The sequence below is a fragment of the Lactuca virosa genome, chromosome 4 (genome assembly GCF_052849685.1).
Source record: "Lactuca virosa cultivar CGN04683 chromosome 4, Lactuca_virosa_CGN04683_v6, whole genome shotgun sequence".
NCBI classification, from domain to species: Eukaryota; Viridiplantae; Streptophyta; class Magnoliopsida; order Asterales; family Asteraceae; genus Lactuca; species Lactuca virosa.
The window spans coordinates 338,620,202-338,643,599 of NC_136429.1; the positions used below are offsets into that span (position 1 = coordinate 338,620,202).

At 37.3% G+C, this 23,398-nt stretch overlaps 1 protein-coding gene across 1 annotated transcript; it reads left to right on the top strand.

Moving 5' to 3' along the window:
* Positions 1-7,407: 7,407 nt before the first annotated feature.
* LOC145108587 (mannan endo-1,4-beta-mannosidase 5-like) lies at positions 7,408-9,387 on the top strand. Its single transcript, XM_079045619.1, has 5 exons — positions 7,408-7,785; positions 7,885-8,079; positions 8,211-8,333; positions 8,447-8,649; positions 8,767-9,387. Exons 1-5 carry the CDS (start codon positions 7,408-7,410, stop codon positions 9,287-9,289), a joined length of 1,422 nt encoding a protein of 473 aa, XP_078901745.1. The 3' UTR covers positions 9,290-9,387.
* Positions 9,388-23,398: the final 14,011 nt, after the last annotated feature.

A 23,398-nucleotide genomic window follows, 5' to 3' on the forward strand; every position in this document is an offset into this window, starting at 1 on the left:
TGTCAAATGTAAGAGTAAAAGTGTCCTACTCTTGTACATTTGAAATTGGTAAGTTGTGATGTTTTGGATAAAACAAAGACCAACTTAGGCCAATTGTGTGAAGTGTTTGTCTTGATAAAGAGTCCGCACTATCTCTTGAATATTTGACAAGTGAGTCTTATATGTCAAGAGTACAGTGGGAGTCTTAGAGATCTTCGAAAAACTTCAAGATCTAATCAAGAATAAAACCTGTAGTTCTTCACTAGCACACGACTTGAGGTTTATAACCTATCGTGTTGCCATATTCCTACTTTTGTGCCCATTCCAGTGAAAGTTGGCTTTGCATATGAGTTATGAGAGTTCTCAATTGGTTGCATAACAACTTGGAAGCAATGGCAGGCCCTTGTGCTGTCAGGTAGCAAGAAAGTAAGATTGAGTTCAGTCCATATGAGTTTGGATAAGAACACTTACACCATAAACAATCTAAGTGTCATAAGGTTTCTCTCCAAGTCATGAAAATGATGGTGAGGAAACGCTTTCACTAAGTAGATTTTAGGTAGATAGCAAGTGCGATATTTGAATTCTCAAAGTCGTTAGTGGAGCGTGCATGGTTAACCAGCACACTAACATGGACTTGTGAGAAATGGCAAAGGTCTAAACAACTGAGACTATGATTACGACATCCCTTTTCATAGTTCTAAAATTTTTTATACACACATGTGTGCTATCTGAGGAAAGCTGTATGATTTTGATAAAGTTTTATCAAAGCATATCATATACGAAATCTGAACTTTGGTAAGAAAGTCAATAAAGTATTGATTTCTAGAAGTCCAATTGTTTTCTGAGTACATGTCAAAGCTAGTGGGAGCATAAGTGTTATGCTAATAATCATCATGTTAGTGGGAGCATGATAATTATTATTAGTATTGCAAGATAGCAATATTAATTACAGAAAACAAAATGTTTCAATTGGGAAAAGTTGTTTTGCTATAATTAAGGGAGAGGAAATTATACTTCATTTCAATTCTAAAAGCTTAGATTGAGGTTTTAATCATCTTTAGTCAAGAATATATATATATATATATATATATATATATATATATATATATATATATATATATATATATATATATATGAATTTTATGTTGGAATGACTCAACATAAGGAAATTCTATATATGGGTCCCTTATTTGCGTTCAAAAATTCGATTATGAGTACGAAATCCCTTTTCATAATCTGAATTATGAGAACTTGGCAAATAGAAATATAAATATTATAGCAGAAAGACTGGTCTAGTATCATGTCTTTATGTGAGACATCATGAATCGTGTCCCATATGCTTCAGATATAGGAGCGATTGCATGTGCTATAATATTCATCATTTCTAATTTTTCCAAATGCTCAGGGCGTTAAGAGGGGAAAAGTCTAGAATTGGATATGACTAATTTGATTAAGCAATTGTCGAGAACAATCTAAGGTTTACCAAAGATTGGTTTCTCAGGGACAGTTGGAAGTATAGTGTAAATTTTTGGAAAGGACCATTTTGACATATTCTGAAAAGAGGCAACTCTTGTTCAGAAGTGATAGTCAAAATGAGAATATGGAAATATTCCTATAGGTGGAAGTTATTCATTAAATCTGTGTAAGATTAGGAAACTTAATGCAAGAAGGATGTTCAAAGCAATGTACTTTTAATTTGAGACTTCGTTTCCATGGAATGATCTCCATTAGAATACTCTGTGATGTCTGTTGACAAGTCTTTGTGACTTTGTGCATAATCATTACAAGAGGATCAATGCATATACGTTTAGAATCTAACAGATTTAGGTAAACGGCAGGAATTTGGAATTCTTGCATTTGCGGTAAGGAATTGGGATTGTGAAATGAGAATCATTGGAATTATGTTCAATCGATCTATTTCACAGAATAAAGATCATAGACAAACTTAGTGTGCATACTTGATGTATGGCATAACTAATGTTTAGACAAACATAGTGTGCATACTTGGTGTATGGCATGACTAGTGTTTAGAAAAACATAGTGTACATGCTTGGAGCATGGGACAACTATTGTTTTAATTCAAGTATAACGTTGATAGTTGAAACAATATACAATGAATAATGGGTAATCAATATGGTGATAAATAAAAGGTGTTTTATTTATATTCATAAGTTCTAAGACCATATTGGATTCGATTATTCTTGTGTTTCACTTTGCATGTTTTGACTTCCAGAATAACTAGGTCGGTCTTCCTGAATGACTAAGTTATTCAAACCATCAACATTCGGTCATATGTTGGAAGTAGATATGAATCAAGACTGTCATGGGTTGGCTTGTAGAGGTCTAAGATGTTGGACAAAGCGGTGCTACAACACTCATGAGTGCTCATAAGTTCTGACTATTAGATTCAGCCCACACTCATTTGAATCACTTCATGGATTTTATCACGAGTGATCATGAGACGATAATATCTTATATTCTTCAAACCTAGAGATATGAGTTGTTACTATGAGTTGGTTGTACATTGATTGCGCGAAAACGCATTGGTAACTCGGTGTTATAAAACGTGCCTTTGTGTATGATTCAACAAGTAGTAGAACAAGCCATATGAGTCGAAGTTCATCCATTCCTTTTACCTTCGGGATAAAAGCGATATCTGTGGGCCCCTCGATGATTTAGCGATGACACATGTGAGTGCTTGGCCAAGCTAGGACTGATTTGATCTGTTCAAATCAGTCAGTCATCATGAATCGGAAATCGGGAAACAACAAATGGACAGAGAGAATGATTTATAATCCATGTCTCAGTCCATATGATATCTAGAATGGAGGAATATATGATCACTTATCTAATGGACAAGTCATTGACGAGATCAGACTTCAGTTACAACGTCAGAGTTCGACAGCGGCTTAAAGAGCTACGATTGCCAGTCGGTTCTTGAAGTCATACTCAATAATAGTTTTAGACTTATCCACGTGGGAGACTGTTGGATTAGTGTCTAAGTCCATAACTATATTTGGTATGTACTTGACCCGACTCGGCATGGTCCATTTGGGTTGCATGGCATCATTCATTTGGATAGACTAAAATGAGAGAAATAACACTTAAGGTTTGGTAATATATTATAAGTTCTAATATATTAATAAGATTATTTAATTAGTATTGATCAAGAATTAATTTGGAATTAATTAAGTGATCAAAAGGAGACTAATTAAATATATGGGTTGATTGTGTAAATCATCCATACTTATATAGTGGGCTCATGCTCCATGGATTATCAAGTTGGCCTAAAACCCATAGGATGCTCCATGGATGCTCCATGGTGTTTTTGTACCCATGGGTCATGGAAATGAAAGGCCATGACAATTAGGGTGTACATGGTGTAACCCTAATTGTGACAAACTATATAAGCATCTTATTCTTGTCAAAATCGACCACCATGAGGAAACCATGAAGCAACCATGAGAGAACTATGTGTGTATGGTGAGGGTAGCCGATTTCATGAAGTGGATCATTTCTCTCTAAGTTATTCCAGGTGTATTTGATGTTGTGTGAACCATTTGAGGTGTCACACTTGGGGCACTCAGCTCTTAAGTATCAAGGAATCAAGCTACATAAAAAGGTATGTCTTCAAACTTGGTTTATTACCCAAGCATCAAAGATTTTATGCTAGATAGGGTAATACCTTGGAATATTCATATTTGCATGTATAATAGAGAAAACATAGATCCAAAGTATTTAGGGTTGCATGTACACTTAGGAGTGTTAGAATGCTCAAATCCCAACATAAAGTTCATACCTTTCCATGCTATGGGTTTCTTATGATGTGATTAAGTTCCTTTTTGGATTTTGGAAATACATGCTTGGAGTTTGAAGTAACTCCAGGACCTTGGTTAAGATTTGTGCTAGTTTGTGGAAATTATGGTCCCATAAAGTTTGTATATTGACCATAAATCAACCTTGCATGGTTTTTCTAGGTCATTTGGTCCCTTTTGAGTTAGGGTTTTAGATTTAGGCTTATAGAGGATAGAGAAGGGATAAAGTTGGAAACTTTATCCATGCATGGCCTTAATCAAACCAAATTTGACCTTTAGAGCTCTAAAAATAAGGGTAAGAGCTTAATGAATTAAGCTGGCCATGACGTAACTAGGACGTGGCAAGGTTGGTGCCACGACATGGTGGCAAGGGAGTTCACGACTATTTTGGCGTTTAGCCAGCACGACATGGACATTGTATTGGCCATGACATGGTGACTCGATTGTTAACTTTTTGACCAATTTTGACTTGAGGTCAAACTTTAGGGTTCAGGACTTAGATTGAAAAGTTACCCTTATTTGTCTAGGTGGGTGTGATACCGGTGTACTGCATGTGACGAGTTTTGGGGATTTTTGTTTTCGTCTGTTAGGTGAGCTTTCTCACAATACTTTGTATTGTAGTTTGTGTCCTTTATGTGTTAGGATGTTGATATGATGTAGTGATCTGTTAGACTGGTAGATCTTTTATGGATACCTATGTTTGCTTGTTATTTTTGTTTGTATATGGAGACATATTGTGGTTAGGTTGAGGAGGTCCAACTGTGTGTTGTAGGCCAAGATGTTTGGGCGGTCCAGTTAATACTGTAGCCCCAAGGGCAACGACCTGTCTTGGATGTTGTAGGCTCCGGATATTGGTCCATCCTCGTGATGTAGGGCCTGTATGCATCCATTGTATGTATACTATTATGTGGGGTATTTTGGGAAACTTACTAAACTTTGGATTGAAGTTTGTATCCTTTGTGCGTTAGGATGTTAATATGATGTAGTGATCTGTTAGACCGGTAGATATTTTATGGATACCTATGTTTGGTTGTTATTGTTGTTTGCATATGGCGACATATTATGGTTAGGTTAAGGAGGTCCAACTGTGTGTTGTAGGCCAAGATGGTTGGGCGGTCCAGTTAATACTGTAGGCTGAAGGGCAACGACCTGTCTTGGATGTTGTAGGCTCTGGATATTGGTCCATCCTCATGATGTAGGGCTTGTATTCATCCATTGTATGTATAGTGTTGTGTGGGGTATTTTGGGAAAATCACTAAACTTTGGATTACAGTTGTGGATTTAAATGTTTCAGGTACTTCTGAGGATCGAGGCAAGGCGAAGGCATGATTGTACACATTATCAAACTTTCTTATGATTTGAGAGAGACTATGTTTTGATACTCTGACATTTATCTTATGTTGTGAGAGAATGTTTTTAATGACTCCTAGTTATTTAGAAACTACTTTTATTCTTCTGAAAATGAAATTTTTTACTATGATTTTTGGGGACGTTACAATAGAGGAAGTTTTGTTGCCTTCTTGCCATCTTTACCTGCATTCAAACCTCCTGATAGGATTCAAATGCTTCAAAGGTTTAAATCCTTAAATTCCATATGGCTGTTTATTTTAATCTTGCATGTTCATGTAAAGTGATCATTTGGTTGTTTTTCATTGTTCAAGTATTTTATATAATTTTATAAAAGTCTTCCGCTGCAAAATCTCTTGGTTTTATAATTTTTGATATCCAAGCTTGAACAAAATACCAACAATATTAAACTTAAGTAAGTTTCCGTTCTCTGAATATCAGTGTACTTCAATATCTACTTTAAAGTTAGATCCACAACCTCTTCAAAGTATTTTCAAATACTTAAAATTTTCGGTTGTTACAACTACCTTGTTTGTGTAAGCCAGAGAAAAGGTGTTTATGAGGATAAGCCTAATTCATAAGGCAAAAGAGAAAGTTGAGGTTATCAAAGAAATAGTATTGGAGGCCCAAAACCGTTAAATGAATTATGAAAATTTGAAGAATCGTCCGATGACATTTAAGGTAGGTGATCAAGTGTTTCGAAAGATGTCATTTTATAGAGGATTGATTAGTTTTGGGATGAGAGGAAAGTTGAACCTGGGATGTATTGGACCACTGAATTTTTTGAAAGGATCGGAGAACAAGATTACTTGTTTAGAGTTGTCATACAAACTAAATGAGATCCATAATGTACTTCATGTATGCTATTTGGCGTGAAGGTTTATTTTTTTCATTGGCGGAAGTTATTATGGATGAGAACAAAGGCTTGTAGAAGAACACGACCGAGAAGATTGTAGATTGAAATATTAAGAACCTAAGCAAAAAGATGACAAACATGATCATTATGAAGAAGTGGAATAATTCGACGCGACCAAATCTCACATGAGAAATAAAAGAAAAATGAAGAAACGTTGCCTACCGTTTTGCATGGACTCCAGTGATTTAGAAGACGAAATCATCCTAAGTGGGAGGTAACTATAACACCCTTTATTTTTGAAAATTTTCATAAAATTATTATTAAAATAATTTTAAAAATGTCACAAGAACTAAATTTGTTTTTTTTTTTCTTTTTTTTTTTTTTTTTTTTTTGTAAAAAGAATAACTAAATTTGTGTTAATTGGTCGATATAAGGACTAAACATTTAGAAGTTTAAAAAAATGGTGTTAGTTTTAAACATGAGTGTTGACCAAGCTTCTAGGTCAACATGTGGCTTAAATGAAATGATTATTAATCAGATAGGGGATTTAGTTGTCAAAATACCTTAGGTATAAGAGTAACTATCTCTACTCTCCCTATTAGACGGTGTTTGATCGAGCAGAAGCGGGCGAGAGGCTGAATATGGCGATTTACTAAGATCTAAGTCGAGAGGTTCATCTAGTTAAGTAGATTTGGATTCAAACTTTCTAAAGGTAGTTCAGAATTAATTAAAAAAGAATCCATATTAAATGACGACACCAACCTAACATGCAAATTTTGGTGCAAGACGTCACCCATGTCAATTGGAAAACCACACACATGGAAATCCTACATGTTTGCATTTACTATTTTTGGTATTCAAAAATATAAAGAAAAAGGGAGTATCCATGTTGGATGTTGCATGTTTTTCTTCAAATGACGTTTAGCGTTTCAAACATCTAACAGACTATCCTTCCTTCTACCCATAGTTTCTACGTTTTTGTCATCTCTTATAACGTATATATTTTCTATGGTAAGATATTGGAAACTCATAATTGTACCAAAGAATCAAGCATATATGTACTAAATAACTTGTTTTTACTTTGAAAATGAGGTAATTTACTTTCCTTAACCGGCTGACGTTATATATCAAATAAAACTGAAAAGAACGATATATACCAGAATTGGTTAACAAATCCACATCTATACATCCATATATACGATACAACAATGGTTCGTTACTTGCTTGTCCCATAAGTCATTTTCTTATTAATATTAATATTATAACCGCCGTAATGCCCATTTTGTAACACACGAAAACGAGGCTCAATTCCTGCTCTCTTGCCTTTCATCAAATATTTTTTCGATTTCTATATTTAGCAAACTTCTTTACCTACGACCCATTATATATAGCATCGTTTCCCAACAGCTTATGCATTCAGACCTTCGACCAACAATGGCTTCATTCATCAGAAATTCCCATCTTTCATGGAGCGCTCTTGTGGTTCTATACATGGCACTTCTTGTCTCTGTTTGTGAAGCTAGGGTTCACAAGGGTAAAGGAAGCAGCTTTGTTCGAACCAAAGGACCTAACTTTGTTCTCAATGGGTCCCCTTTTCTATTTAATGGTTTTAATGCGTATTGGATGATGAATGTAGCCACTGATCCAAGCGAGAGGATGAAAGTTACTCAAGTCCTACAAGATGCTGCAAATGCAGGTCTTTCTGTATGCCGAACATGGGCTTTTGCTGATGGTGGCGACAAAGCTCTCCAGATTTCACCAGGAGCGTACGACGAACGTGTTTTTCAGGTATCAACAAACACGTTTCTTAGCTAGTTTTGATCATGCTTTCCTTCATATTGTATATATGGTGTTCTTACATTAAACGTGGGTTTGGTTTGAGCGCAGGGACTAGATTTCGTCGTCGCAGAAGCAAGAAAATATGGTCTTCGGTTAATATTAAGTTTTGTTAACAATTACAAAGACTTTGGAGGGAGACAACAATACGTAAACTGGGCAAGAAGTTCTGGCATTCAGATCAACAGTGACGACGATTTCTATACCAACCCAATAGTAAAAGGGTATTATAAGAACCATGTCCAAGTAAGCCTTCAACAGCATCAATTGTTGAGAAAAAGTTGAAGAATCAACATCAATAATGTTTTATTTTTTATATATCGACCTAACTTGTGTTTTCATACCCAACTTATATGCATAACGATGACTGCATGCAGAGAGTTATAACAAGGGTGAATACTATCACCAGGATCGCATATCGTGACGACACCACAATCATGGCATGGGAACTCATAAACGAGCCCCGCTGCCAGGCTGATTACTCTGGAAGAACAGTTAATGTAAGTGACTGCATGTAAAGATATAAATTACAAGAATCTTTAAACATTAATATATGTTATAAGGAATTGTAATTTATATATAAATTCTGACCACGACATACATTTCGTTGCAGGTTTGGGTTCAAGAAATGGCTTCGTTCGTCAAATCATTGGATAGACACCATCTATTGGAGGTTGGCATGGAAGGGTTTTATGGTGACACAATGCCTGAACGAAAGCAGATAAACCCCGGTTACCAAGTTGGAACTGATTTCATCAGCAATAATCTTGTTAGGGGAATCGATTTTGCCACCATACATGCATATCCTGATCAATGGTAATATTTTCAATAACATTAAACAAGAGCATTCATGATCTATAAATAGAAAAAAGCCATATATGCAACTAAAAGAGGGTATTTCAGGTAACTATTCATATTTTGGTTATGCTACAGGTTGTCTGGACAAAATGAAGAGTCACAAATGGCATTTATGCAAAGATGGATGTGGAGTCATTACCAGGATTCAAAAACTATCCTTAAGAAACCACTTGTGATTGCTGAATTTGGGAAGTCTAGCAAAGATCCAGAATATAACATTAACAAAAGGGACTCGTACTTGAATGCTGTTTATAGAAACATTTATATGATGGCCAGAACTGGAGGAACTGTTGGTGGTGGTTTAGTGTGGCAGCTTATGGCGGATGGAATGGGTTGTTACTGCGATGGATATGAAATAACCTTGTCAGAAAATCCATCAACAAGCAACATCATTTCTCAGCAATCTCAAGCCATGAGCACGTTGTCTCATTTGCTAAGAATTGCATCTGAAAATGTTCCTTCCGGCAAAAATCATAAACTCCAACTTGATCATATTAAAGGTCGTTCCTCTAAGACAAACCATCATGGTCCCTCTAAGACAAACCATCATGGTCGTCGTCGTCATCACCATGCTCACAACCAAAAGCCACTGCCTTGACAATGTGCAGAATTGAAGGAGGGGATTAGAATCAAAATCCTCTTATATATTACTCAAAGTGTCAATTAATTTCTTGCGGCTTTATGGAAATTGTCAAATAGCCCGTTATTTATTGATTCAAATTAATTCTAATGAAATGCTTCTTTCTCGAAAGAGATAGTTCCACATGCATGGAAAGTCTTTGATCAACGCACACTCATGCGCATGTACGTAATTCGAATGAAAACTTTAAATATTCATTAACAAAACATAGTAACTGAAACCCTCACTTTTATAATGATTTACGGAAACAACATATAAAAAATAGGATACTAAAAAAAAATTGGAGAGCCCACACTTGTTGAAGTCTTTGAGTTTTCTGTAGACTGAATTGTCAATGCATGTTTTGAAAACTGGACCGACCGGTTCAACCGGGAACCCCCATATATATACATATCCGGTTTAGGTGGAAAGAACGGTTGTTCAAAAACACGTAAAATATGTTCTAGTAAACGTTAAAATTGTTCTATGACTAATTAATAATAACTAAAATTTATTTAAAAAATAAGTATTTTTCCTATTTTCTTAAAGAAATAAGAAAACAAGGCAACTAATAGTTAAATATGATGCTTCCCACGACGGAATAAGCAATGGAACGAATCCCTAGCTAATTAGTGACAGATTTACAAGGGGTCTGCGATGGAAATCGTTTGTGGATATAAGGTATAGATTTTAGCCTGTTAGCGAGGGATTAGAAAGGGACTACTGACAAAATTAGAGACGGAATTAAACCTACGCTATTCCCTCGGTAATATTGGTCGCTGATTTTTGTTAATTCCCTCCCAAATATTTTGTTTCCCCCGTTCCTCCTCCCACTTATTTTCATTCCCCCCATTCAAATCGACACTCACCAGTCACCTCTCATGCTTGGTTCTGAAATCCAATGCCCAAATCGGCACTCATCTCTCAAATCGACTTCCGATAATCGTCTTCTTTCCGTTCCTGAAAATCGATTCCAACAGAAGAAACCCTAGCCAAAACCCTCAACATCATGACGGCGATTCCCGTTGATGACGTTTCACCCTAGTAAGTTTCTAAGTCTTTCGTTAATGTGTTGTTGATTCAACGGCTTCTCTCCTTTGAGTAAATATGTGGCTTCATTTGTTCAGTTCCGACTTTTAGATCTGGAAAAAAGCGAAGCAGAGAGAGAGAAACATGAAGACAAAAATAGCTGAGATATAACATCGCTGCCACTGTTGCCGGAGCACAACCACCTCCAACATCGCTTTTCCAACACCGTTCACATCAAATATTTGTGTTAATATTTGATTTCCAGGTACATGATATATTTTGGTAACTAAATTTTATATCATTTGATGTTACTCAGTTGATGTTTGTTTGTCCCCTGCCTCGTCAGAAACCCTTATCTGATTCTTAATTCTTTATTCTTTATTATTCATAAGATTTACACATCGGCTGAGGGACGTGTGCAGGTACCATATTTGAACATTGCGGTTCACATCTTTGTCTGCCTGCTGCTTTTGTTAAGGTTTCTTGTTATTGGTCATAGTTTCATTTGACGATTTAATCTTAACAGATGTTGGTTGTTTCTTTTAGTCATTTACCTTATATAATAATTTTTCATATATCTTTTGCTTTACATTTTTTGCAAAACTTTTTTGACCTTGTAGGCTAGCTTCAACAACTTAATAGCGTCTAGAGTGAAGGCAGTGCAGGGAAAAGGATCATGTTTAGAGCTTCTGGTTTTTACCTACATCGGTAAATATTTATTTATGTTAATGTAAAGATTGTTCTGATTTAGGTTGTTAGCAAAAGATGAAGAGAATGTCATATGGAATTAACTATAGTTACAAATGACAAGTTTCTTATTCTTTCTCTGAAAGTTCTCTGTTCATGGTATTAAACTCACACTAAATGTCACACAAATTTTGGTATGTTCCATTATGTTAATATGTTAAAAACTATTATCTGTGTCATCTCCAATTTATATTTTTTTTTCAAAATATATTTGTTTAATTTTCAGCTTTAGATAGTATGTTTGTATTTTTTTAAATATTTTTTTCCAGAAAATTGGCATTCATCACCACCAATTTCGTGAGAAGCAAAATGTCTCAGCTAAATACTTTTATTTAAGTTACATGTGCTAACGAACTATCCAAGTGTATGTACTGTTTTATTTTCAGGATATGATTAATTTGGACCACTCTTTAGCAAAAAACTAATCTACCTGCATAAAATAAAAGCTAATAGGATGTTTTTTTGTCAATTGTGGGACAGTTTAAGTGCTTGTATTGCATAAAACTAATCCCCCCCCCCCTTAGAATGCGGTCCGCTAAATGTATCCATACTTTATTACCTATTTTTTAGTAGTGAGATGACTTCTATTTCGTGTTTGTAAGCATAATGTCTAATCTATTCCATTTCATATGTGCAGGTTATATGAAGCATGTTTGTTTGAAGAGTGCGAGGTGCCAGCTTCTAGTAATGAAATTACCAAGATGTATACTTAATTATAAAGCTCACCCATGGAATCAACCTACCCACTTAACTAGACTTTAGAACTTTTGATTTTTGTGAACAGTTTTAGGTACTAGGAAATTGAATATGAATCATTATTTTTTAAGTTGAATTTCAATATATATTTTGGTAGTTGGATGTTAATGTTTTGGTTTTGGGCTATAAAAATTGAATATCATTTGTGAACTATGGTTATAGAATATTGACCTATTATACACTAGGATTAGAAATTAGATAAATCATTTACACATAATTAGCGACAGATTAGCGATGGATATTAGCGAGGAAATTGCGACTGAAGTCACACAATTCTTGATCTTTTTGCGACAACCTAATCCGTCAGTGATCCGTTGCTAAATCCGTCGCTAAATTTGTCGCTGACCATTAGTGAGCAAGCTTTTTTCGAGGGCCACTTTCCATCGTTGATCCGTCGGTGATGGCCTTTAGCGACGGATTTCCGAAGGAAATGTCCGTCGCTGATGCCTCTTTTTCTAGTAGTGAAATTAAAATAACTTAGATATATAGTAACATATACATATTATATTGTTTTTTCATATTAAGTGGACCAAGTTAAAAAGAAGAAAAAACAGATAAAATTACCAAATTTACCAAATTTGGAGAGCTCACATTGTTTGAAGTCTTTGAGTTTTTTATAAAGTCAATTGTCCATATTTTGAAGGCCGCACCAACCGGTTTAATCAGTTGAACCGTAACTGACCATATATACAACCGGTTTGATAAGGTGGAAAGACCCGTTGTAAATGAATTGGTCAAAACCGGGTGATGAAAACATCCCAAAATACGAAGGTAAAAATTTCATTTTAAAAACAACCAAAACACCCATTTATCATTTACTCACAAATCCTTAAAGATTTTTATAATAAAAATAGTTATCAGAGTACAATGCCAAAAAATATCAAGATTGCGGAAAATATGGATATATGCGTTGCGATCAAGCCGGGCCCTTCCTTTTCAAACCGGAAGTACCTGAAACCATAAACAACAACTGTAAGCACAAAGCTTAGTGGGTTCCCCCAAATACCACATACCATGCATAACATACGAGTCATACATATCAAACATGCAATTGGAGGTGCTATGTGCCAACCGTAGTCTTGCCATTATGCCACGAGTCGTATCATGGTCTTCTCTTGCCATGCCGGGGGCCAAAACCATGGGTCTTACAGACAAGTGCCAGGAGCCACCTCCTGGTCTTCCATGCAAGCATCACAGACACAACAACCATACAATCAACAACTATCTACTTAATTGCTAGGGTCTGAACCCTGGTCTTGCATACTGATTTTCTAGGAGCTACCTCCAAGTCTTTTATACAAATGCCAAGGGCCCCCCACTGGTCTTCCTATAATACATAAGCCAATAGGCCAGCATTGGTGCCTTTCGACCCATAGTACAATGAGGAGACTCACCTCAGACAGCTGAAACTCACATTAAAAAATCTGACTGTAGATCCGCTATAATCCACGCGCTATCAAATACCAAAATAACAACCATTAATAACTAGATCCTGACTCACACAAAGAGTCCAGATTAGGGTAAAAGACCTTTTTACCCTTCCTCTATCTTGGCCCAAGGCCAAGGCCCAATCCAAATGTCCAAATGCCCAAAATCCCAAATATGCATCTAAGGCCCAAATATGGCCCAATTTTCCAAATTGGGCCCAATCCCTTTCATGGGCCTTTTCCCAAGAAGTCTAGCAAAATCTCAACAGCCCAAGCCATGAATTCTGATGGCCCGAAATGGCCCAAGACAAAGAAGCCCACTCAAGCCCAAAACTGAATCCCAAACAAAAGAAACCCATCATGCTGAGTACGTGGGGCATACTCATCCTGTACGCTCAGCGTACCGCATGAAAGGCTTGTATGCGTATCGTACAAACTTGTACGCCCAACGTACTCACCAACATGGCCAACTTTCCCATTTCAGCTCTTAACCCATTTAGACTTTGATCCAAACTCAAATTTGACTTCCTCAAGGTGGTTAATCACATAAAGTTGCCAACTTTATGTGCATGCATAGCTAAATGGGACTCTAGAGCTCAAAAGAGCTTAATGAATGACTTAATACATGCATGAGACCAAAAACACCATAAAGTTTGCACATTTATGCACAAGGAACCCTTAATATGACCAGATCCAAAAGGCTAAGCTCCAAAAACAGCCTTAACTCCCAATTACCAACCCAAAAGGATCAAAATGACTAAAAATATGCCAAGAAGTAGATTTAAGAAATGAAATGTCAAGGTTTAAACTTTATAGATCACAAGCCACCAGAATAAGGTGCTTAAGCTGGATCTCAAATCCCTCCCTCAAAGAATGAGTCTTCAAGATTCACCATACTGCTCTAGATGCACAAAACCCTCGACAAAAGCTTCACAAGAGCTCAAAATCACCAAACATAGGCTGAGGAACGAATTAGGGTTTTCAAGGGTGAGGAGGTTGGTTAAGCAATGCAATAAAAGGCTAACTTATGGCTTAAATAGGGTACAACCCTCAAATTTAGGGTTTCTTGCTGAAGGAAGTATGCCCCGCGTACCCCTTAGTACGGTTGGCGTACTCAAAGAAGACTCGTGATCACATAACCCTCTACGCCCAACATACTTGTTGAGTACGCCCCGCGTACCCGACCAAGCTTCAAATCTCATGATCTTCAATTGGCCATAACTCCTTCGTCTTAAGTCTATTTCCAACGAACTTTATATCCACGAAAAGGTGTCAAGATGCCCTACACTTCTATCAAATCACCTTCGCCTTAGAACTTCCCAAAACAAAAACCAAAATTCATAAAGGACCGAGTTATTAAATTATAATTACACCGTTGGGCTCCGAAGCACAAACGAACACTCGAGTTACTTAATCTATAACTCCCCCATCCAAAAAGGGCCAATACCCTCCTTACCCAAGGCCCTAAACCTTATGATAAATGGGCCACAGCCCCGAATAATGAAATGATTCGAAACCGATTGTTACAACTCTCCCCCACTTAAATTAGATTTCGTCCTCGAAATCATTATGTAACATTCGTGGCACACCATACTTCTTGAACAACACAATCACAACCCCACGCCTACAACAACCTTCCCAAAGGAAACTAGACCCAACCCTAGAAAAAATCTCCAAACCGAAGAATAACGAATCCTTAATCCCATGCATAAAACCACCTCTACTTTCCCCGAAACCTAAAATCTCGAATTGGTCTGACTCCCTGACAAACTGCCCATACTGAACCACTACCAGGCCAAATCCTCATTGAAGTACAGACTTAAACAGAACGCTTCCAACCCTTGATTGACTTGATGCTTCTAATGGGAACAAAATCATTGACCATTTATTGCTACAGAACACTTATACTTGACAGAACGTTCAGGTAATCCTTCGAGTAGAAGACTCACCCTACAACGGTTAGACTTAGACAAGAGCTTCACAACATGGTCAAATCATTTACTCTGAGATTATTCAATCCAAGCTGCAAGTGACTTAGCATATTCTCCGAATAACAAGCGACTCCACACACGAGTACCAAATCACTAATATAGCCCTGACTTATTTCGATGCCCCCTAGCTGCTTTCCAAAAGCAGTCAAGACCTCCCTGGTCCCAACTTATCTGCCAACTAACTGAATCATCGGATTCTCGCCCGGTTGCTGAGTTAAAAGGCACACACAGTCGTCCCACGTGACTTTCGAATGAAAGCCTCAACTGGAAATAATTTCTCTAGCTATCCCGCCACTTATGGCTCCAATCGATCATAATAGCCTGACGCCACCAAATCCAATGCTAAAAGTGAATGCTACATGACCAACTTTAGTCTTATATCACAACCGGACTCCAACGACCTACCACTCCCTGATTCCATGTGTGTTGTGTCCTTCTCATAGTCTTACGAACTGACCCACCCTGGTCTAATCCATCTGAAGAAATCCATGACCAATCATGGATTTGCCACACCCTCACCGCTGCGCAAGGACCGATGAATGTTATGGGCCACCCTGCAGTCTTACAACACTCCCACACTAACTGCCTACCTAGTGAATGTTGCAGGCCACCCCCGTAATCTTACAACACTCCTACAGTATTAGCAAATCTAGTGAATGCTACGGGCCACCCCGCAGACTTACAACACTCCTATCTTGCCATGGTCACCGCTGATGGTCTTACCACTCATCTATTAACCCATCCATACTCCTCCTGGGTCGAACACACATCAGACTACGCACCCAATCTGGGGCTCGAGTCATGCTTGGAACCCCAACCTAGATCCATCTATAAGCATTTTATCCATCACCACGAATACGGTAACCAACCGTTGAAAGTTTTCAGAACTCCCAACCCATGCAATCCTCAACCCAGACGGCCACTTGGGCCGCCTTTCTTCCCGACGGGGATGTGAAACTCATCCTAGTTTCATGATTGATTTCTCTACCGGAAATATGAACTGTTCTCCCCCACATCGATTCAATGAAGTTCTCTCATCCTACAAGGTCTGATGGATTCCCAATCCATCTTTCCTCCTTATGGTCGAACAATCGACAACCTGCTCTTACCAAAACTATTGTTTTGTCACTAGTCTATCTCAATCCTAGACACTTTCAATGATATAACACCTAAATTCTGAAGTCCTTTATGCTGGTGACAAAGATCATAACCCTCGTGATAAATACATCTACTTGGGGCCTCTAGTGACCAACCAAACTCGTGTTACTGACACCACCATCTTCTTGCTACCGCTCCTTCCTAGCAACGGTAGTGATTGAACCTAAAAGTTCTTCCACAGACGACTGTTGATCCCACCGGAGTAAAAGCTAAAACCACTGTACCCTGACTTTAATGGAGGACTAACCCGTTGATCTTAACCATAGACCTTCCAAACGATACCCCTGGACAGATCCTGACAAAGAATCGGAACAACAACCCCTTACTAACCCACTAATGATTCATGGCATGCAAATGGCATATAACAATTATTGATGATACTACCGAAACAATTAACAGAGAATTAAACCAAAGATAAAGCTTACACAAACCGATACAAAATTACAAGCAACATAAATAATGATAACAACCAAGGAGAAAGCAAAAGATAACATACCTGCAATATCACCTGCTGGAGTCCTGGCCTCCCCTTCCTGACACTGCAACGCTCGGCTCCTCTCTGTTGGGGCTCCTGCCCTACCCTCTCGACCATCAGTGATCCTCAAAGTAACTAGAGCAGGTGCACTTACTGCTCCTCCCCACATCATCAGACGGTCGGCCTTCTTGTAGCCCACTTGGTTGTAGTAAAAACATAACGGGCATGCCCCCTGAGGACAATCCCTGCTGACATGACCAACACTGGAACACTTGTAATAGCCAATACCCCTGGATTGACAAACCCGATCGTGCAGTTTCCCGCACGTGTTGCACTGACCCCAGCCTTGCTTTCGCCTCAATCGCTGATCTGAAGTTTTGGGTCTCTTCCTAGGACCCTCCACAGTCTGCACCTGATCTGGCCCCCTCTTCACCAGGTGCTCCAAATCGATCACCCGCTCTCGGACTCTAGAAATCATATCATTCAGGGTTTTGCACCCTGATATACTCACAAACTCACTGATGTCATCCCTCAACATATCATGATACCTTACCTTCTTCATCTCCTCATCTGCTGCATACTGTGGAACCAATAAAGCCCTCTCGCGGAACTTGGTAGTGATCTTTGCCGCAGTCTCTGTAGTTTGACGAAGGTCCTAAAACTCCTTTGCCAACTGTTACACCTCAATCACCGGTGAAAACACAGCTCTAAACCTGGTCGAAAAATCATCCCACGTCATCAAATCAACAACATCATGACCCACCTCACGTCCTACCTCCTCCCACCAGTCCTGTGCCCTGTCCTTCAAAAGACAGGAAGCAAATCTGACCTTCGACTCCTCGGGGCAGAAACTCGTCCTTAACGCATTAGCCATATCCTCTAACCACCTCCTACTGGCAGTGGGGTCCTTCTCCCCATTGAACGCGGGAGCTCCACACGCACGGAACTCAAGGAAAGAAAGAGTGCAAGCTCCAATGATAGTGATAACCTCAGCACGAAACGTGCCCAAGCGCTCATCCAAAATCTCCAGAATCCCCTCCTTGACCGTACCAATGATCACAGGAGTCTGCTCCAAAATATTGCGAGTAATCCCCGACGAGATGAACTCCCGCATTTGCTCGCTAATCGCTCAGTACCTGCACCTGAGCCGGAACCATAACCTGAACCTCCTCCCTCAGTGTTCATCACCAAACTGAAATACTGTTGGGTTTTGAGCATTATAACACTCCTATGGTGCACATGCAACCCTAGATGCTTTGGATCTATGTTTTCTCTAATTATACATGCATTTTCAATTTTCCAAAGCATACATCCTAACTAGCATACAAATTGACAATTGAAAAATACAACTAGTTAGATAACTTACCTCTTAGTAGTACTTGTAGTTCTTGGCCTTTGAAAGCTTGAGCACCTCAAGTGTGATGCCTCTAATGTGTCACAAACACCAAATGCAAGAGGAGGCTTGAGAGAATAATTTACTTAGCTCAAAATCGATTATGACTCTCTTAGAATCAATAGTGTAACCTATTTTTGTTCTAGGGAGGTCCTTTTATAGTGTAGCAAATGTTAGGGTTACACCTTGCAAACCCTAATGACCTTTTATATTACTTAGGATCCATTGGTTAAACCTCCATGGACTATCTCATTGGTTTAGCCCATCCTAAATAACCATGGATCATTAGCCCACACTATAAGAATCATTGATTTACATAATCAGTCCCCACATATTTAATTAGTCTCTTTTGATCACAAAGTTAATTCCAAATTAATTCTTGATCAATACTAATTAAATAATATGATTTCTCAATTAATATATTATACTTATAATATATTAATAAATCATAAATAACCTTATTCTCAAAAGTCCATCCTATCAAATTGCACTGGTGAAGGCAACCCAAAAGGACCATGCTACTATCGGGTCAAGTACATCCCAGTTATAGTTATGGGCTTAGACACTAAATCAAACAGTCTTCCACTTGGATAAGTCTAATAATTATAACTGCCAATGCAACTCCAAAACCCCATTAGCAATCGTAGCTCTCAAAAGCCGCTGTCGAACTCTGACCCAGTCAGTGACCCGTCCTTTAGATAAGGGATCATATATTCCTATGTTCTCAAGATATCTATGCGGATAAATACATGGAACATAGTCATACTTATTGTCCTGCAATTTGTTTCCCGATTTCCGATTCGTCTGACATAGAACATAACTGAACACATCAATTTAGTTCTGACCGGGCCCGACACATAGTCAAAACAGAATCATCGAGGGGCCTAAGATATCGCTTTTAATCCTCTTAGGATAAAAGGAACAAATAAACTTCGACATTATATGCTTGTACTAACTACTCATGAAGTCTTGCACAACAATACGTTTTATAACATCAAGTTGTTGATGAGTTTTCGTATCATCAGTGCACAACCAACTCGTAGTCAAAAACTCATATATCTTAGCTTGAAGATTATATTATATTATCGTCTCACAAGCCCTCGTGATAAATTCCATGAAGTGATTCAGGTGAGCGTAGGTTAATCCAATACTCAAATCTTATTTCAGGAGTACTCACGAATGGCGTAGCAAACTTTTGCTATGTCTAACGCCTTAGACAATCTACAAGCCAACTCATGATAGTCTAGCCTCATTACCTACTTCCAAAGTATGATCGACTATGGATGGTTTGAATAATCTTATTATTCGGGAAGTCAAAACATGCAAAGTGAAACACAAGAATAATACTAATCCAATATGGCCCCAAAACTTTTGAGTGTAAATAAAACACCTTTTATTTAATCACCATATTGATTACACATTATTCATTATATATTGTTTCGATTTATCAATTAGTACTTGAAATAAAACAATAGCTATCCCATGCTCCAAGCATGCACACTATGTTTACCTACGGTCCTTACTTTGTGAAATAAATCAATTGAAAACATTTCCAACAATACTCATTCCACAATTCAAAATCCTTATCGTAAGTGTAAGAATACCAAGTTCTTTCCACTTACTGTAATTTTTTAGATTCTAAACTTATATGAAGTGATCCTTTTGTAATGACTATGTACACAAATCACAGAGACTTTATCAATTACAAAAATTTCCATTGGAGATTGTTACAAGACAATTCCATAGATTCGAAGTCTCATATTCAAAGCACATTCCTTTGAACATCCTTCTTGCATAAAAGTTTTTAACTTTCTCTTAGATTCTTGATATCCAACTCCCATTATGGAAACATTTTTATATTTGCTATACGACAACTCATTGTTAATAGAATCCTGTCTATTCATAATAATGTCAATATGGTCCATCATTATTATACTTCCAACTATCCATAAGCAACCAATTTTTGGCTAACCTTGGATTGTTCTTAGCAGTTGTTTAATAACTTTAGTCCTATCCAGTTCTAGTCCTTTTTCCCTCTTAATGCCCTAGGCATTTGGAAAATTAGAACACATGAATATTATAGCATATGCAATCGATCCTATACCCGAAGCATATGGGATATGATTCATACTATATTACATAAAGACATGATACTTGATCAGTCTTTTGCTATAGTATTTCCATATATAGAATTTCCAATGTTGAACATTTAAACATGGTATTCATATAAATCCTTGATTAAATTTGATTAAAACTCAATCTAAACTTTTAGAATTGAAATGAAGTATAAGTTCTTCTCCATTAATTATAGCAAAACAACTTTTCAACCCTGCAACTTTGTGAAGTGAAAACTTTGTTTTCTATAATTAACATTGCTAACTTGCAACACTTACCATAATAATTATGCTCCCACTAGCATAACAATTATTTTGTTACTTGCATAACATTTATGCTCCCACTAGCTGTGACATAAATCCATAAATCACCTGGACTTCTAGAAATCAATACTTTATTGACTTTCTTACCAATGTTTAAATTCTTGACACGAGATGCATTGATAAGCCTTTATCTAAGCCCACACACCTTTTATGATAAAGCTCATATGTGTTTCTAAACAATTTTAGAACTTACAGCAATAAGTCTCAAACGTTTAAACCTTTTGCCATTTCTCACAATTCGAACTATGAAGAGGGATGCCGTAGTCATAATCGAATTTGAGAATGAAAATATCACAATTGCTAACTCTTTAAAATCTACTTAGTGGAAGCGTTTCTTCACAATCATTTTCATGAATTGGAGAGAAACCTTATGACACTTAGATTTGATGGTGTATATGTTCCTATCCACGTGAATTTGTCATAACCATAATCACAAGACAAGGTTAGTGACAAATCCAAACTCATATGGACTGAACTTGTTCAATCTTAATTTCTTGCCACCTGGCAGCTCAAGGGCCTACCATTGCTTCCATGTTGTTATGCAAACAATTGAGTACTCATAGAACTCACAGGCATAGTCAACTTCAACTGGAATGGGCACAGAAACAAGAATATGTCAACACGATAGGTTGCAAACCTCAAGTCATGTGCTAGTGATTAACAATGGGTTTACTCTTGATTAGTTCTTGAAAATTTTCAAGATCTTTAAGACTCCCACTGACTTCTTGACATATAAGACTCTCTTTGTCAAGAAACATTACTTGACAAACAAATATTCAAGAGTTAGTGCGGTTTCTTATCAAGACAAACACTTCACACAATTGGTCTTAGTTGGTCTTTGTCTTATCTAAGACATCACAACTTACCAATTTCAAATGTGCATGAGTAAGAAATTTTTTCTACTCCACATGTCACTCAATGTACAATCTTGGAGTATGACTCGAAGAGTTGATTTTTGAACGAAGTATAATTCACCTTTTGATTTAACCATTTCAACAATTTCTTATTCCTCTTCTTAGCCATACAAATGCACTAAGGTATCCTTAGAGGATCAATTGTGACATGGTTCCATAATCATAAGGATGATCATAAAACACGATACTAAAGTACTCTCCCATCCATTCAGATTGGAGAAAATTTTATCTTTCTGCCTAATTTGATTCTTCTTATTCGTTCTGCTTTACATTGAAACTTTTCCAATGACTCAGAATTTTACTTAATCTTGTAAGCATAACCATATTTACTAAACTTTAGTAAATCATGACGAATAGTCTTATCGTTCTTTGTGGTGGACCTGACCAGCGCACAACCAAGTGTACCCAATCCCCTAGTCCTTCACTTGACTCACATATACATGTGAACAAGGAGTTAGTCTTAATTTCCCATGAATGTTCTCATTCATCATACAATACAAGTCGCATGATTCTAAGTTTCTCTCCAATTGAAACTTGGATGATGAGAATCTTTCCTTATTTGGTAAATTTAGACACTACCACAAACGAAAGGATCAAATCCATATTGCTAAAAAATACAAACATCAATTTTCACATATGCTATTTCAAGGAAATATAAAATAAGATAATTTTTTTTTCTTTATTTATATAATTGCGGAAAAACTTTTCCTTACAATGCAATTACAAATGAAAAGTATGTTCTTACAAATTTGTAAGCAATCTATCATAACTCCTAAGCAGCAGCTCAAAAATCCAATCATCAAACCATGAGATCGAAATCCATCTCTTCGCGATCAGACTCTGCATGCCTTTCCTTTAAGCTTCCTTTGATTCTACAAAACATCAAAATGTAATCTTATCACATCATGTATTAAGAATCTACACACAGGAATTTAATAGAGTTAGATAGTGGACTTACCTGAAGTATAGTCAAACCTTTTGTTGACTTTACTTTCTCTTAGATCTTTCAGGTATTCAGGGCAGCTTCGCTTCCAACGTCCCTTCAAATAGCAGTAGAAACAAGTGGATACTTTGGCATTTGCACATGGAACTATCTCAGAACTGGCTTTTCTCTTATGGTCAAATCTTTTGACCATAGCCAATTCCCTTCCCATAGGAGAAGGGATCTTTTATGTACTATGTATGTCATTTCCTATGTCCATGGTAGCTTAGGAAGTAGATCTTCCAATCAAATTTGCTTGACCATTGCGCAAAATCATTGCTGATTCAGCAGCAATAAGCAAATAGGTAAGATCAATAAAGGTCACGTCGCGGTCTGTCATATAATAGTCTTTAACAAATTGACTATACGACTCGGGAAGTGACTGAAGAACCAAGTCAACCGCCAACTTCCTTGGGAAAACGACACCCAACATTCCCAGCTTGTCAATGCGTGACTTCATATCCAATACATGTGCACACACATACCTTCCATCTTGGTGTTTAGTAGCCAATAGGGCTTGAGTGACCTTGAACTTTTCAAGTCTTCGAACTTGTGGGTCAGGGATAATAATTGGAGGAGGTGGAGGAAGTGAAGTATGATATTGTGGAATATCATCTTCATGTGGAAAGCTTTTTCCAACATATTTGGGAAGACCATAGTTGTCTGAACTAGACATCTACAAGAGAAAAATTCCAGTTAGTTGATTTAAGTCCTTAATATAACACCCAAAACGAAATATTAAGGCTAGGACCCAACACAATATTTTACAATTGCGAAG

Excerpts from the sequence above, each read along its gene's own strand:
- LOC145108587 (XM_079045619.1), top strand. The coding sequence starts at position 7,408 with ATGCATTCAGACCTTCGACCAACAATGGCTTCATTCATCAGAAATTCC. Across the intron at positions 7,786-7,884 it reads ACGACGAACGTGTTTTTCAG|GGACTAGATTTCGTCGTCGC; the intron begins GTATCAACAAAC and ends GTTTGAGCGCAG. Across the intron at positions 8,080-8,210 it reads ATTATAAGAACCATGTCCAA|AGAGTTATAACAAGGGTGAA; the intron begins GTAAGCCTTCAA and ends GACTGCATGCAG.